At 41.6% G+C, this 15,243-nt stretch overlaps 2 protein-coding genes across 8 annotated transcripts in view; one reads left to right on the top strand and one right to left on the bottom strand.

The window, feature by feature from the left end:
• Positions 1-15,243, bottom strand: part of HNRNPAB (heterogeneous nuclear ribonucleoprotein A/B) — a 30,689-nt gene that overhangs the window by 5,744 nt on the left and 9,702 nt on the right. The gene's annotated exons all lie outside the window — the stretch shown is intronic.
• PHYKPL (5-phosphohydroxy-L-lysine phospho-lyase) lies at positions 6,082-15,183 on the top strand. 6 transcript variants are annotated; one of them, XR_003994154.1, is made up of 13 exons: positions 6,082-6,174; positions 7,787-7,905; positions 8,640-8,799; positions 9,384-9,458; positions 10,237-10,324; positions 10,419-10,535; positions 10,753-10,835; positions 11,074-11,299; positions 11,566-11,720; positions 11,975-12,312; positions 12,509-12,639; positions 12,983-13,039; positions 14,439-15,183. XR_003994154.1 is itself a non-coding variant. In XM_030504549.1 (13 exons), exons 1-12 carry the CDS (start codon positions 6,116-6,118, stop codon positions 13,033-13,035), a joined length of 1,356 nt encoding a protein of 451 aa, XP_030360409.1. In that variant the 5' UTR covers positions 6,082-6,115; the 3' UTR covers positions 13,036-13,039; positions 14,439-15,183. The 6 variants fall into 6 exon arrangements, 3 of the variants coding, with proteins under 3 accessions (XP_030360409.1, XP_030360408.1, XP_030360411.1); XR_003994156.1 differs by having other exon boundaries at positions 11,566-12,121; positions 12,223-12,312; XM_030504549.1 differs by having other exon boundaries at positions 12,223-12,312.

Below are 15,243 nucleotides of genomic sequence, written 5' to 3'. Positions count from 1 at the left end.
TCAGTTGTTTCAGAGCAGTCATGATCTTATTGGGAAGAGTTAAAAAAAATGTGCTTTGCTCAGCAAATTCATGCCAGATCAGTTGATTATTTTTTTCCTTCCATATGAAAATGTTTATGTGGGTCTTTTGAATACTTTTGAGTTTGCAAATAGCTCATGAAGATAAATTTTACTTGTAGGTAGTACTGGCAGCCTCACTCACACTCAGTGATTATCTCAGCCTCTCACAAGCATTTTTCCCCCAGGAAACCTTTATTCCCCCTGCTCTGGTTTGAAAGAATGTAAGATTGTTTTACAGGAATTCAGAAATACAGCTGAATGTTGCCACTAGATGTCAGCAGCAGTGAAGATGATTGACAGGGAGGCTGCTAATAATGCTTGTGAAATGTAGGTCAGTCTGAGACACAGCAATTGATTTATCTTGGTCACTGAAGTATATGTTACCTTCAGAACCATAGATATTTTGGATAACACGCTTAAGTTACTGATCTTGGGAGAATCTGAGGCCCAGCCAAATTTGTGTTTTATCTTTTGTTCTCTAGTTTACAAGCCAAAATTCCTTAGTCTAATTTAACTGACCATGAAAGCATGGTGCTTGCCATTATGCTAAGGATAACCATGTCTGGCTGGTGCCCAGGGGCAGAGGACAAGCAGCTTTCTCTAAGGCTTGTTCTGTTTAAAATTGTAGCTAACAACCATCTTTCCAATTACTACCAACATCCTGCAGCCTAATCAATTTCGGAAGCCGAGTTCGCAAACTGAATCCTGAGGGCACAAGAACTCACTCGAAACCTCCAAAAAGTTTTTGATCTACAGAGCTCTGCATACATGGTAAATGCATTACGTGACTAACGCCAGAGCTGCTGCTGCCTTGTCCCAGTGCTGCGGGAGAGGTGATGCTGCTCCCAAGTGTCAGCATGGGGAACGCTCCCTAAAGCTTTTGGGGGGAAGGGAACATAGGCAAATAATCCCCATGTCTGTAACTCCAGTTCAGTGCTGAAAGTGTGCTGGCAGCTTGAGAAAGCTCCTCGGCAGAGCATGAACCCAATGATTTGGCCTGGGCTGATGGGGCAGGTGAGATTTAACTGGAGTTTTGCAGCTGAATGGTGGGCTTGGCCAGGGAGTTCAGGAATATTTCTCTGTGTTATGAAATAGGTGGTAGAGAAAACACGGTCTGACTGCAAACTGAGACTGTTTCCAAGCCTTAATGCACTGGGATTTTAGTTGAAAAACAAATCAAGATATTGCCATATGCTATGTTTTATTCTCCGGGGGGTGCTGCCTGTCTTGTACACACTGCTTCTACACTTGCTGTATATATAATGGTGCTGAATTTATTTCCATATGGATTTTTCTCCTATGTATTTAAAAATAAGATTGTTTCTTCTAATGATAAGAGACTTCCTGATGTGTTTTCTTTTCAGAAAACCAATAGGTGAAATACTTTGGTGAGCTTCCGTTTTCTGTAATTTCATAATTACAGACTTTCAATTTTCATGTAATTCAGCATATGAAATCCTTAAGCAAAGCAGCAAAACACATTTGAGGTTTCAGCAGTTGAAGACACGCTAGGCAACGACAAAAAGCAATCCATGGAGAATGACACAGGTCATTAACCGTGGTTTGGAGGTTGTCAGAGTAACCCACGACCCAGGAAGCATGTTTGTGATGAGCAAGGCTTTCACACCAGAAAGCCCGTGTTCTAGTTTGCCTCCTTTCTTCTCTTCCCCCCATGTGCAAAGCTCAGTGTCCCATTTCAGCTGCTGTAACCAAGCACAACTGTGTTGGCTGCAGCAGTGAACCAGATTACACCAGCAAAGATTGCAGCCTGCAGTGTTTACTATCTCACCAGCCTACAGCTCATCAGAGTGAATCCATGAATTTTTATATGTAGCATATGGTTTTGCAGTCAGCAAAATAGAGCAGACTCTTGGGCCACAATGAAAGAACTCACCCATCTGTAATGCATAGCTTAATTAAAATAGTAAGATGCCAGAAATTTCCAGCTTTATCATAATGGTAAATAACCATCCTTGGTCAATGTAAATGTGCCTTATTAGCCTGTACATTTAATATGTGTTATGAACGAGTATTAGAACTTAGGTTTCCTGGCCACTGAATACTGATTTAATGCTGCCCTCTGCAGGAGATCTTTTTTTAAGAGACAAACATTATGCTATAGGACAAATTTAATGCAGATTTAATGTTGTGACACTGTCCCTTAATGGACAGCGCACACAGAGATGGGCACACCTTTTGCACAGCTACATGGTTTGAAAAGGTGTCTGTAAAACAAGAGCCCATAAAGAGAAACTTCAATCTTTTTTCTAAATCTGGTATTCCTTTCTTGGGAAATACCATCATATTCTCATGTCTTTGGGGGTTTTTTAGTCCCACTGTTGCCCAGACGATTTAAAGCATTATACTAATAAAATCTATCTGTAGTAGGTTACCTGTCAAGTTTCTACTTTTAAATTTCAGAGTACAGAAGCTCTGAATTATGTTCTTTAAAGACAACAGATTTATATTTAAGATATGCAAATCTTAATGCACAAATGATGAGAATGTGAAAATTGGAATGTCCCCAAACCACTTATCCTGGACAAACACTGTCGGTATCTGGCTGAATTCAGATCAATGAGTTTGGTTCCAACCCACACTAGCATAGCAAAGAGTGTCCTCAATAGGTGCCCAAGGGTGGAATAAAACCTCGGTACTGCCTCATTTCATTTGAAGCTCCTAAGTTTCACTGGTTAAGTATCTGCTGACATATTTAGTAGCACAGCCAACCTTCCAACTGTTTAACCAGGAAGATTTTCAAGTGAGGGGTGAAGTATCTGAATATATGTCAAGAGGCCTAAGACACTTCAGGCAATCTCTATACTGATTGACCCTGGCAACCTTACAGGACAGTCCAGTCTCACTGTCATTTACCTGCCTTTTAATTGTGTCCCTGACCATAATTAATTACGAATTAACACAGTTAGAAATATTTCACAGCTCCACTTTGGGGAATCTATTGCAGACTAAAGCAAACCAATGAGTAAAAAATCCATTTCCTAAACTTCATTTTCCTTTATTATCATTTTACATTTGTAAGCTAAATGTTACTTCCTAGTATTGGCATGTCCCCAGGCGAACCACTGCAACTTTTCCATATGGTTGTGTATCATTAGAAGGCACAACAAGAGAGATGTCTGTTGTGTAATCTGAAGCTAAAGTAAGTGCTGAAAACCTGTCACTTAGAAAAGAATGGAAGAAGGACTTAATGGATTGTATGAGTCTATAGTGCTGGAGAGAGCCTGGGGGAAAAACCACAGGAAAGCTGGGAAATATGAGTTTTCAATGCATAAGAAGCAGCATTACTGACAACAGAGTGGAATAAGAAATACATTATTAACATTTGTGGTTTTCCTACATTTCGGGACAACAATCTGTCCCTGTTCACTAAATTCTGTGGAAGTTGCCTCATAGTTGTGTGGTTCTGTGGAACAGGCAGTTCACTTCTGTGTCAGTGTGTGATTTCTTATGGAATGCAGATAGTAATGAACAGAAAGTTACAATGGAGATGTCCCAACTATCTGTAAATGACACTAATACCACTTGCTGCTTTTTTTATATGCTGTTAAGCACTTTGTTATATGCTTAGCTTTAAAAAGTGCATTTTACATGGATTTATTAAGTACAGGTGAGGAGGGCACATCAAACTTGCATTTCTTGCAACTACATTAAAAAATTAGGACGTGGTTTTGCACAGCACCCACGTTACCCACTGAACTGCCAAATTAAGCAGGAGAGGTAGTAAATTGCCATCAGCTAGAATGAGAGTTGTGTTTGCTGGTTAGTTCCATAGAGGGAGTGCAGCTTTATAGACCATTTCATAACCTGGCAACTTTGTGTGTTACTTTTTGGGGTTCTTTTTTCTGGTATCTTAAAAAAAATACTCAGTATGATGAATGTTCAGCACAAAATACTGCAGTGAAAACCGAAAACCACTTGCTCTGTTGCATTAAATTACTTCGGGCGTTTTAAAACCAGCATTTCTGTAACAACATAATGAAACTGTACCTGTTGGTGTTTAAAATCTAAATGAAAATCTCACTTGTTTGTATACAGCTTAGAGAAATACACGCAATGTGTGCTTTTATCTGTGTTTGTTTTGAAACGATGCTGATAGGGCTTAATCCTCTACCTTGTTATGCAAGTGTCCCTTATTTATGGGAGTGGTTGCATCACTCCAGTAAGGCTGTTCAGAGGAGAAAGGGCTATTTGTGTGCGTGCAGTTTGGACACCTTGCAAAAAGTGGTTTTGTTTTGAATGTATTCACATGGTATTTTATACAAAGCTGACTAAATCTCTGTAAAATGTATCACCTTTAAAAAAGGAAATATATATAGATATTAAGAATACAGAAAATGTACTTAACATCTCTATTTGCAAACTCTTTTGTGATTTTTTTTTAATCGTGTTATGTGCCGTGAGAAGTATTCTATTTACTCATTTCTTTGGGGAACAACTACTTTAAAAATGAAGGCATTAATAACAGTATTTCTTAGCCATTGTTTTAACATGTTAAAATGGTATTAATTAGTACTGCATTGTGTATTTCTAGTTTAAAGCTGTAATGGACAGTACATGAATTAGCTTGAGACCTCCAAAAATATTGTTTTCTCTTGTGCTTTCTGTAACAAAAGCAAAGACCAGGTTTTAAAGAACGGTCTCTCTGTACAGATTGCTCTTCCAGTTGTGTGAATATGTATAATGAACTCTGCATTTGTAACCAAGAGTAAACTTTCCAAATTGTAAATGTTCAGGTTGTTATTATAAATAGCTACTAAATACCTTAACCAGACAAGAGTTCAAATAAAGATTAACAGCCATTATTAACTTTTGCTCCACTGTCTTTTGTTACTTAACACCTGACTTTTAAGCAATAACCGTTTGACTTCCTAAGTTCAATCTAACTTTAAATGCACAGCAATTTGGGTTCGGGTTCTCCATATTACACTAGGTTTAAATTGCTCCATGTTTATCAAATAACTGCAACTAGAGATAATTATTGGTGGCTAGGCCTAGTCAGCAACAAAGTCTGCCAAGTGTGTAGTTTTAAAGGGTTTGCTCCATATTCTAGAGTCTTGTTAACAGATGTTGTCAGTTTAAAACAAAAGAATGAGAACATGTACTTGGAAGGATAAAAAAAAAATCTGGCATCTTTTAGAATGAAGCTTATTAAGTTTATAAACTCAGTTATGGGATACAAGACCCTCAGTGGCAGAGGACTCAACCCATCGCAGAATATCCTTTCTGGTTCTTTATTCCTATTTCCCAAACAAACAGGAACAGAGGAACAACCATTCTAATCTGATGACAGAATTTCCTCTTTTCATTCTAACAACTGCCTCTCCCAGGGATGGCTCTAAACTAGTCAGTCAGGTCTTACCTATCTGCCACCGAGTACAATACTGGCTATGGTTTGGTTTTACTTTTGCTTAGTAAAGTCTATGTATTGAACAATTAATACAGTTGTAACACCTCGGCTACCACCTCAAATTATTTTCAACTGTAAAAGAAACTTCCTGGATGTGTAAGTATTACAAAAGAGCGTTAAGATATAACTGTAATAATGATTCCTAAGAGACCTCAGAAACATGTTACCATGTCTGAGGTGCTTGGTAACCGACTGAGAGCTGCGGCTGTACAACCACCACTGCTGAGGTCGAGTTTCCACACAAGCAGCCTTGCAGGACCCCAGTGGTTGCAGCTTCTCCCCTGTCTGTGCTATGGGACCTTGGAGGCGAAGTCACTGCTCCTGATGCTCTAAGTGAAGAGTGCACCTCGCAGCCTGAACGCCTGGTGAGTTCCTGAGCCCCTGCTCTCCTCCCTGCGCACTCAGCCTGCCCCAAGCTGTGGTCGGGATGTCAGCGGGGCGCGGCTGGGCGGTCAGGGCTGGCCGCTGTGATAAGGGCGCTGCCGGTCCCAGCGCTGACACCCTGCCACGGCAGCGCTCGGCGCGGCCCGCAGGGGGCGCCGCGGGGCGGGGAGGGCCGAGCCCCGCCCCAGCCCGGGCCCCGCCGCGGGACTCGGCTCCTCCCCGGGCCGGGCCCCGATCGCGGCCATGAGGCCGGAGCCGCGCTCCCGGGACGAGACCCTGGCCCTGCGGCGGCGGCTGGTCGGGTAAGTGCTGCCGGGGGCAGCGCGGGGTGCGCGTCCCGCCGCTGACGTGGCTGCAGGGCGCAGCCCCGGCGCTGCTCGCCCGCCGCTCCCGGTGCCCCCTTGCACGTCGGTGGCGAGTCCGGCTGCTCGGAGCCCACCGGGACTGCGCCCCGGGGGAAGCGAGCGAGCTCCGGTTAGGGTTAAAGCAGCAGCACGGCGGGGGCAGCCGGCGCGCAAAGGGTGATGGTACTGGTGTAATTAACAGCGATTAGCACTTCTTAAGGAGGGAGGGGTTGTGGAACTGAGGTAGAACACGGGGGTGGCATGTTAGTGCCTGTTTAAACGTTAACCTGCTGAGAAAGCAGCTCCTGGGAGCAGACATGGGGCTGAACCCACCGAGCGTTAAAGCCTGTACTCCAGAAAAACTTCTTATTACACCAAAACCGTGACAGATTAACAACGTGTCTGCCCAGTGTGATGGAATGAAGCACAAGGCTCAGTTCCAAACTTCTAGTTACTTACATGGCTTCAACGGACCTAAAGAATTTAGTTCTGTGCATTGCTACCAGTAGCGGCAGCAGAACTGTTGTATTTAACTGGGAACGCTTTCATACTGTGCCTTACGTATTCAAAACCACGGCTATTTTAATCTCTCTACATGTTATGAATCTGGAAGTGGGGCTGCAAGTAAATGCTGCAATTCGAATTGTGCCAATTGCACGAACCTGAAGAACATTACTCTGGGCATTTAATCTTTTTCTCACCGATGTGCCCTGCCACCAGGAACAAAGACCCGGCCTCTCACTGCGCTTCCTTAGCGTCTGCCCAACAGTCAGGACGAGCTCACAAAACCCCGACTGTTTCACCATTCCACTGCCAGCTCACATAGAAAGCACAGGAATTCCTGCACTGGAGGGACAGTGAAGCAGTTTCTCATTTTATCCTTGTCTTTTGGTGTTCATTTAACCATGATTTTGTATTTATGGTCAAATTATTGTATTTTAGTACAAGCAAACTTTTACTAAACAAAGCATGAACGTTTGCCATTGCCTTCCAGAGTCAAATCCATGCAACTCAGACTTAGGCAGACACGTGTTTCAATTTTGTTTGGCAACTTATTTAAAAAGTGAAACAGAACAAACACACCAAATAAACCCAACCTTGCAAAATCACTCAAGGTTTCAGCTAAGGTTAGTGAAGCTTTATACAGATGTAACAATCTCCACACCAAACTATCCAGGAAATCAGGACCAGAGCAAGAATATAATAAACCATTGCAAAGTAAGAGACACCAAAGAAGGTTTGAACAATCACAAGGTAAGAGACACCAAAGAGGGTTTCAAGACACGAAGGGCAAACAGCGTAGACTGTAAGGAACCACAGTTCAGACTGGATAAACCTACACAGGCAGGTCCTGAGTGCTGTGGCTAAATTCCTAAGTGAAGGATTTTCAGTTCTGGAACATGTTTTTTCCCTCCAAGTCTAACAACATGTAACTTTAGGGGCTAGAATGAAGATGGCAAACTGGGGCAACGTCTTTCCCTTCCTTAACTGACTGAACTGCAAATAATTACCAGTGGATAAACTACGCAACTTCTGGAATTCAGTTTTCTATTCCCTTCTGATGCCACAGCTCTTCCTGCAAGCTGTTCTTCTCTAACGATCCTATGAAGATCATCAAGGCAAAAGGGCAGTACATGTATGATGAGAATGGAAGACAATACCTTGACTGCATCAACAACGTTGCTCACGGTAAGTTCAAAGTCATGTTATTTGATACCATGTTTTCCTAAGCAGAACAAGGAACAATCAGTACTTATTTACCAATCCTGCATTGTGCTGGGGGAGGGTTTGTTTAATAGGAAAAGTGGGAGAAACCTTCCCAGAGCCTATAGTTTGGGAAATTACAGCTCACGTTTGACTTTCTGGGTGTGTGAATGCGCTGTCCAGACTTGCTTCCTGTTCTTCCTAGAGATGTGCTTGTCCAAAACTTACAGAGTTTTTCCATGAAAGCTCGAGCAAAGCACCCAACTGTAAAGCTAACAAACAGCCTGTTGGGTTGGTAAAAGTTCCTGCTAAGCAAACAGTCAGGGGACCACTGCTCAGTGTGGTACCTTAATTGTGCATCAGGAAGTAGCTGCTACTTCGTAACTGCATTTGAAGTATCTCTAAGGGGTCAGTGCTGTCACTGACACCATAGCAGGGGTAATAATTCTTGGATTACCTGCACGTTCCCAAACTCCTACATTATGTAAACGCCTAAATCCAAATATCAAATTAGACACTATTTGTTTTAGCACATCAATTTCCAGTATTAACTACAAACTTTAAAGTACAGTATTGGGCAACTTCAAACTTGTTGAGGGGGGAAAAAGGTTTGTAGTCTAATAGCCTGTACTATTAGAGAAATACAAGCATTAATACGTGAATGAACATCATGGGTGACACAGAAGAAGTCTCAAACCATTCTCCACACTCTCTTGCAGTTGGACATTGTCACCCTGCTATAGTAAAAGCAGCCCATGAACAAAATCAACTGTTAAATACGAATTCCCGTTACCTTCATGACAACTTGGTTGATTATGCAGAGAGACTTTCAAAAACTCTGCCTGGGAAGTTATGCACCTTCTATTTTCTGAATTCTGGGTAAGTTGGCTATGTTAGAATTGATCCCTTGTTCTCACCGGGTGCACACAGACAAGTACAATACTTGCTTCTCAACAGCCAATTACACTAGCTGGTGTGGATGCCTAGATGCTGACAAAAGCCATGATTTGGAGGGTTCATGTTTGCTGTGGTCCTTTTTAGAACTTCAGTGACTTCAGTCATTTAATAAGCCTCTATCAGGAAACTGAACTAGTGCTTCCTTTAAGAAGGGTTTTATTCTATGTTTTATAATCCAAGGCCTTATAATGTAATTGTTTACTGTATTGTCTTCTGAACTGGGAATCACTTCTAGTAGCAGTGCATAGTTCTGCTGGGGGGCAGATATTCCCAAGCAACCTACAGCTAAAACAACTCCTTTCCCAAAGTAGCTCCTCTACTCCAGCTTTTTAAGATGGATTGTGTTCTGGTGAACAATCCTACCTAATGAGTGCTGATTACGAGGGGCTCTGTGAGTAACATGCATCGAGTTCTGTCTGTTCTTTGCAGACACAAACAGCATTGCAAGAGGGGTTAGAATTTCAAATTCAGATATCCACAATGAAACACTTATTTTTCCATTGTAGATCTGAAGCCAACGATCTTGCCCTACGACTGGCACGACAGTACACAAACCATGAGGATGTTATAGTTTTAGACCAGTAAGTATATTGGCAATTTTATCTACTGTGGGGTACAAAGCTCGGTTTTGGTCTGTGGTCACAGCATTTCTGAAAACTTGTTGTAGAGGAAGACTGTCACCAGGAAGTTAAGAGATGTAGTTTTCCTCTCTGTTCAGTATTTGCAATACCAGCCCAGAGAACTGTGTCCAGGTTGGGTTCTCCACTCCATGACGGACACTCACATACTGGAAGGTGGCCAGCAGTGGCCTGCCACAACAGGTAGGGAGCCACAGGCTTGAGAGGTTAAGAAAATAGGATTTGTTCAGCTGCAAGACATGTTTAGAGGGAGATCTTACTGCTGCTACAACTCCTAATGGGAAGGAGCAGAAAAATGGAGCCAGACCTGAAGATGTATGGTGACAGGAAATAAAAACAAACAGATGTAAGTTGAAACCTGAGGGAATTCTGATGAGACACTGGAAGAAAATCTTTCACCATGAAGGTAGTCAAACATTAGAACAGGGACAGACATGTCCCTTCCAGTTCTGCAGTCCTGTAATAGTGCTTATGATTTAAAACACTGCTGTGATTCTAGTCACTGGTCCAGGCAAACCAGCGCCAAGGGGTACTCTGCCCCTGCATCCCTTATATTCAATACACAAAGAGATCCAACTAATGCTCAGCTGTTCTCATCTGAAGTGACTGTACTCCCACCAGGTGAGAGCGTAGCTACTCTTGAGCTATCAGGAATGCTAATCCTAAAGAACTCTTTGATACTGAGGAAATTACTCTTTAGTTCTGCTAATTGTTTTTTAAGTGCTTACCATGGACATCTGACATCCTTGATTGACATAAGCCCATATAAATTCAGAAATCTAGAAGGACAGAAGGAATGGGTCCATGTGGTATGTACTTCACACTATAATTATCAACTACTTGTCAATTTAATGAAGTCTTATTTACAATATACTGAATATAGGATACTGTTCTTTTGCACAGGCTCCTGTTCCAGACACATACAGAGGACTTTACAGAGAAGACCATGAAGATTCAGTAACAGCCTATGCTAATGAAGTGAAAAATATTATTGAGCAAGCACATAAGAGAGGCAGAAAGGTAAGAAGTGATTTCCTTAACCATCTGTCTTGCCTTAGCATTGAGCACGGCTGCCTGTCAATGCCATTCAGCATTATAGAGCCAGGTGGCACAGACCTGTCAAAGAGGAAAGATCACATAATAACGCAAGAACCATCTCGTGCCAAAGAGCTTGCTAACTCAACCCAGTTTCCACAACTTCCAGTACTGTAGTCAAACATGCTACTTCTTATTTCAGATTGCTGCATTTTTTGCTGAGTCTCTGCCAAGTGTGGGTGGTCAGATCATTCCACCAGCAGGGTATTTTCAGAAGGCTGCAGAGTAAGTGGTCATTCATTATCTTTGGAAATTTAACATACTTGTGAGCTATAGGTAAGAGAATTTCTCTGCCTGCTATAGGATACAGCTTGATAGGCAGGAAATGGCCTATGCCTTCATGTTAGAATGTCAACTTTGGAAGGCAAAGACATGCTTTAAAGTAATGCTTTCTGCATGTTCTTAAACAGTAAATACTATGTTCTGTTTGCTCTAAGAGACAATAAAATCTCTTACATTACAGGCATGTGCACAAGGCAGGAGGTGTATTTATTGCTGATGAAATCCAAGTTGGCTTTGGCAGGGTTGGCAAGCACTTTTGGGCATTCCAGCTGCAGGGAGACGACTTTGTACCTGATATTGTCACTATGGGGAAACCAATAGGAAATGGGCACCCTATTGCCTGTGTAGCAACAACAAAAGAAATTGCAGAAGCATTTGCAGCCACAGGAGTGGAGTATTTTAATACAGTAAGTAAAGTTGCCCAAACTCTCCTTCTCTACAGGAATGTAAGTATTAAAATTAAATAACCATGCCATGTTTTTATTAATCTTTATCACTCTCACAGTTACTATTTATGTAATTTGTATCTTTCTAGCACATAGCCTTCTATTTACTGGCTCCATCTGATAAAAACGGCAGTATGCTCGTATCATCACTAAGGCCATGCTCTCAGTGACACGCTTGCATCTTTCTTCCCTTTCCATGACTATGTGTGCTCCTTTCCTGAGCTCAGTTTGGAGGAAACCCTGTTTCATGTGCGATTGGATTAGCTGTGTTAGATGTGATTGAGAAGGAGCACCTTCAGGCTCATGCCACAGAAGTAGGCAATTTCTTGATGGAGCTACTCAAGGAGCAGAAAATGAAGCATCCCATCATTGGTGATGTCAGGTATCAGCACCTTATTTACAGTTTTTAGCTGCTTTTTTGTTTGGTTCACACTCAATCCAACTGATGTGGTTTTAAGATATTCACTAAATCAGTGTTTGCAGAAAAAAAATCCAACAACTTGCTGTGCATCAGATTAAAACCAACTTGAAGCTTATCAAAAGCCTGATATACTTTGCCACTTTGGGCCAGTACTGCTTTATTGATGTATTAGTTGCTAAAGGAATTCACTTTCCTGTTTGAACTCTTACTTCAAGTGCACAAAGAACAGACTTAATGAGCTCAATGGAAAATATGCTCAACACCATGTCCTGCACTGCCATTCTGAGCAGATAAAAGTCTGTGCTGTATTACTACGTTTCTTCAAAACAGCAATATCCTTTCTATCACTAGCCAAACATCAGGTAATTCTCATGCAGTAACAGTCTGGTCTCACAAAAACCTTTAGTTCACTTACACTTCCCTTCCTTTGACACAGATTTGACCATTTTTATTTCTTTTAAAGGGGTTCTGGCTTATTTATTGGGGTGGACTTAATCAAGGATCAAGCAGAAAGGACCCCAGCCACAGCAGAAGCAGAGTATCTAATAACAAGGTACAAAGGACAGTGGTGTTCTTCCATGTGCAAGGCAAGCACACAATAACAAAGTAGTTGTTAAAATATAGCCAACTGACAGAAAAAGAAACCAGCCAGTGCAGAAGGGCACTGCCTGGACAGCCTGCATGCTCATGCTAACTTTTCCTGAACTATGTGCAAAGACAAACGTAATTCCTTGGTATCTTCTTTCCAGACTTAAGGAAGAATATATTCTATTGAGTACAGATGGGCCAGGAAAAAACGTGCTTAAATTCAAGCCCCCAATGTGCTTCACTAAGGAGGATGCAAGATTTGTTGTGGACACAATTGACAAGCTACTAACAGGTAGTACAGAGCAAACCTGCTTTAGAGAGGGTTGCTTTTGGACTGCCTCAAAGTCAATGCTGAGCCTGCTTTTTAAAGGTGCTGAAACAGCCAAGATGGTAGATACTGAGCACATAGGAATATTACCAATCCAAATGTAGCCTTCACTTCTGAATTATTTTGGTTTAAAGTTCTCTATCAAAACTATTTACTCCACAGATGCACATGCCTTAAAATAGCTTTGCCTGTGTGCATTTGACACTTGGCTTTTTAGACAATTTCTGCACACTCAGTATTAACCAAATCAGAAACGAGTTTTTGCACTGTCATGAGTTTGCTAAATTGTTGCTTCTTCTCTCTCCAGATATGGAAAAAGAACATCTGAACCAACAGAAAACATCCACTTGTGCTACCTGAGCAGGTATTTATCTACATTCATCTTTTACTATTTAAAAGCCAAGGTTCCTAGACGTAACTTCACAAGCATTGTCACTGGCAGTAGAGCAGGACAATGCTTGGAGATGCTTTAAGTTAAGTTTGCAGGAATTTTGGACAGTCCAGAAGCACAGACCAGACTTGTGTACATCTAGAACTCAGTCTGACACTTGCACCCACACTGTTCACACTCAACTGTTTGTAAGCTAGGTCCACCATGGCCCAGAAAAGCCTACAACTAGAGCATGCTGTGCTTGTCTGGGGAGCTTTAAGAGTGACTGGGTTTAACCCCTGGCATGCAAATGACATGCACATCAAGATGAAAACAGCTTTTATGCTGCTCGGTGCCTCAAGTCACTAGACAGAAGTTGTTCCAGCTGCATAATTACTTCTCAGCAAGCCTCCCCTTAACTGCCCTTGACATCAGGAGCACTGTGCATTCTGCATGCCACAATTTGGGAACCTCCACTTATGCTAACAGCTTTATGAAGAGCAATATAAACAGTACTTTTAATACTACAGCTCCTGTTTTACTTAACATGTGACTTGAAATAGTACTGTTCTCTTGAGCATTTTTGACTACTTCGTAGGATCATTTCAGCTTCATGGCTGTTATCTCCTGCTTAAGCACCAATTTACCCCTTTACTCAGAAGTTCATGGGCATCAGTAAGACACAAGTCCTGTTAAATCTTCCAAGCCTCATAGATCTTATTCTCTGTTGAGGTCCCTCTACAGCTTGCTTACAGAGAACATCTACCTGCAGTTAATTTTGCCACGTACTCATAGGCAGAGTGTACACTTACACACTAACACCTCAATAACAACATGCTTGAAAAGAAGTCCTTCAACCTACTCTGACTAAAAAGGCAACCAAGTGTGTTTTAACCAAGCACCCAGCAAAACTCTAGGTTCCTAGATGGGAATGTACCTCATATAATGCTTGTACTCAATGTTATCTTTGGTGGCCTCAACCACCACATTGGATTCACAGTGCTATGGCCCTGAGCTAAGGAGAAACATGGTTTTAGTTCATTATAATATTAGTATAGCAGGCACAAGAAAAATGTGTTAATATTTTATTTAGCAAGTTAATGGAAAGACATACAGCTGATGGTACTACTTATTCTTGAGAACAGAAAGATTACTCAACAGCGCCAGTTTAACTTAAAAAGACCTAATGACTTCATGTACTTGTCTGCAATCTAAACTAAGCACAAGAAATGCCTTTATTTTCTACAGGAAACCAAGAATGCAAAAAGCCTCTTACTAAGTACTGTACTAGTAGGACACTTACATATAATGTAAGCGAGATGAGGCAAGGACCAAGTTATTTAATGATGCTTTTACCAAAACAAAACCCCATAACATTATTTTCTTTCCATAGGTTTCAAACAATGTTCAAGATCATCTACTAAGAAACACTATTCTACTATTATTATGCACATTTAACCTTCATCCTAGCATGTCTTAGACCAGATAAGTTACCTCTGATTTTGTTATTTTCAGTTATCTTGTTATTAGTAAAAGCTTTAGGGGAAATAAATTTTGCAAGAGCTTGTTTCAACTCTGGCAGAAGTGCGGAATTGGCTTTTATTTAAAACAGCATTATCTCAAAGTGATTATAAAGGAATGTATTTCTAGTAGCTGCTATAAACTACATGTTTTAAATTCATGCTCTTTCAGGTTACGACTTTTGCAAATGAAGATGAGCCAGTGGGTTCTCTCTTTAAATCTGCAGCTACCTATGCAAACACCATTCTAGCTGCCCGTACACCCAGTCCTGCCCAGGCTCCTCTAACCAGTTTCAGAACAAGGTCCCCAACAACACTATATTCAACAGTCTCAGTGACCAGATCAAGTCACAAACTTCAGTCCCAAATCTGTAACATCAAATGCACGAGGAACAGACAGGGGAGGGCCACGGCTCCCAAACCGGTTCTTACAAGATACTCTGTCCTCAAGAAATCTCCAAGTAGGATTAGTAAATTAAGAGTTCATTACAGCCATAAGCAACAACCTTGTGTACAAGCCCTTGCCTTCACCAGGCAATTACATGTTGTGTCACAAACTCTTCAGGGAAAGAATACAGGGAAAGCCAGCTCTGCATTTAAGTACCAGTATCCTCAATTTCTGCTTAAGGCCACATCACCTGCCAAGGGAAGCATCACCTGAGACCACACTTCCTTCCA

The sequence above is a fragment of the Strigops habroptila genome, chromosome 12 (assembly GCF_004027225.2).
Source record: "Strigops habroptila isolate Jane chromosome 12, bStrHab1.2.pri, whole genome shotgun sequence".
Taxonomy (NCBI): Eukaryota; Metazoa; Chordata; class Aves; order Psittaciformes; family Psittacidae; genus Strigops; species Strigops habroptila.
The sequence above is the reverse complement of the archived record's forward strand: the minus strand, read 5'-3'. Positions and strand labels throughout refer to the sequence as shown.

Excerpts from the sequence above, each read along its gene's own strand:
- PHYKPL (XM_030504548.1), top strand. The coding sequence starts at position 6,116 with ATGAGGCCGGAGCCGCGCTCCCGGGACGAGACCCTGGCCCTGCGGCGG. Across the intron at positions 7,906-8,639 it reads CATCAACAACGTTGCTCACG|TTGGACATTGTCACCCTGCT; the intron begins GTAAGTTCAAAG and ends ACTCTCTTGCAG. Across the intron at positions 9,459-10,236 it reads GATGTTATAGTTTTAGACCA|TGCTTACCATGGACATCTGA; the intron begins GTAAGTATATTG and ends TTGTTTTTTAAG.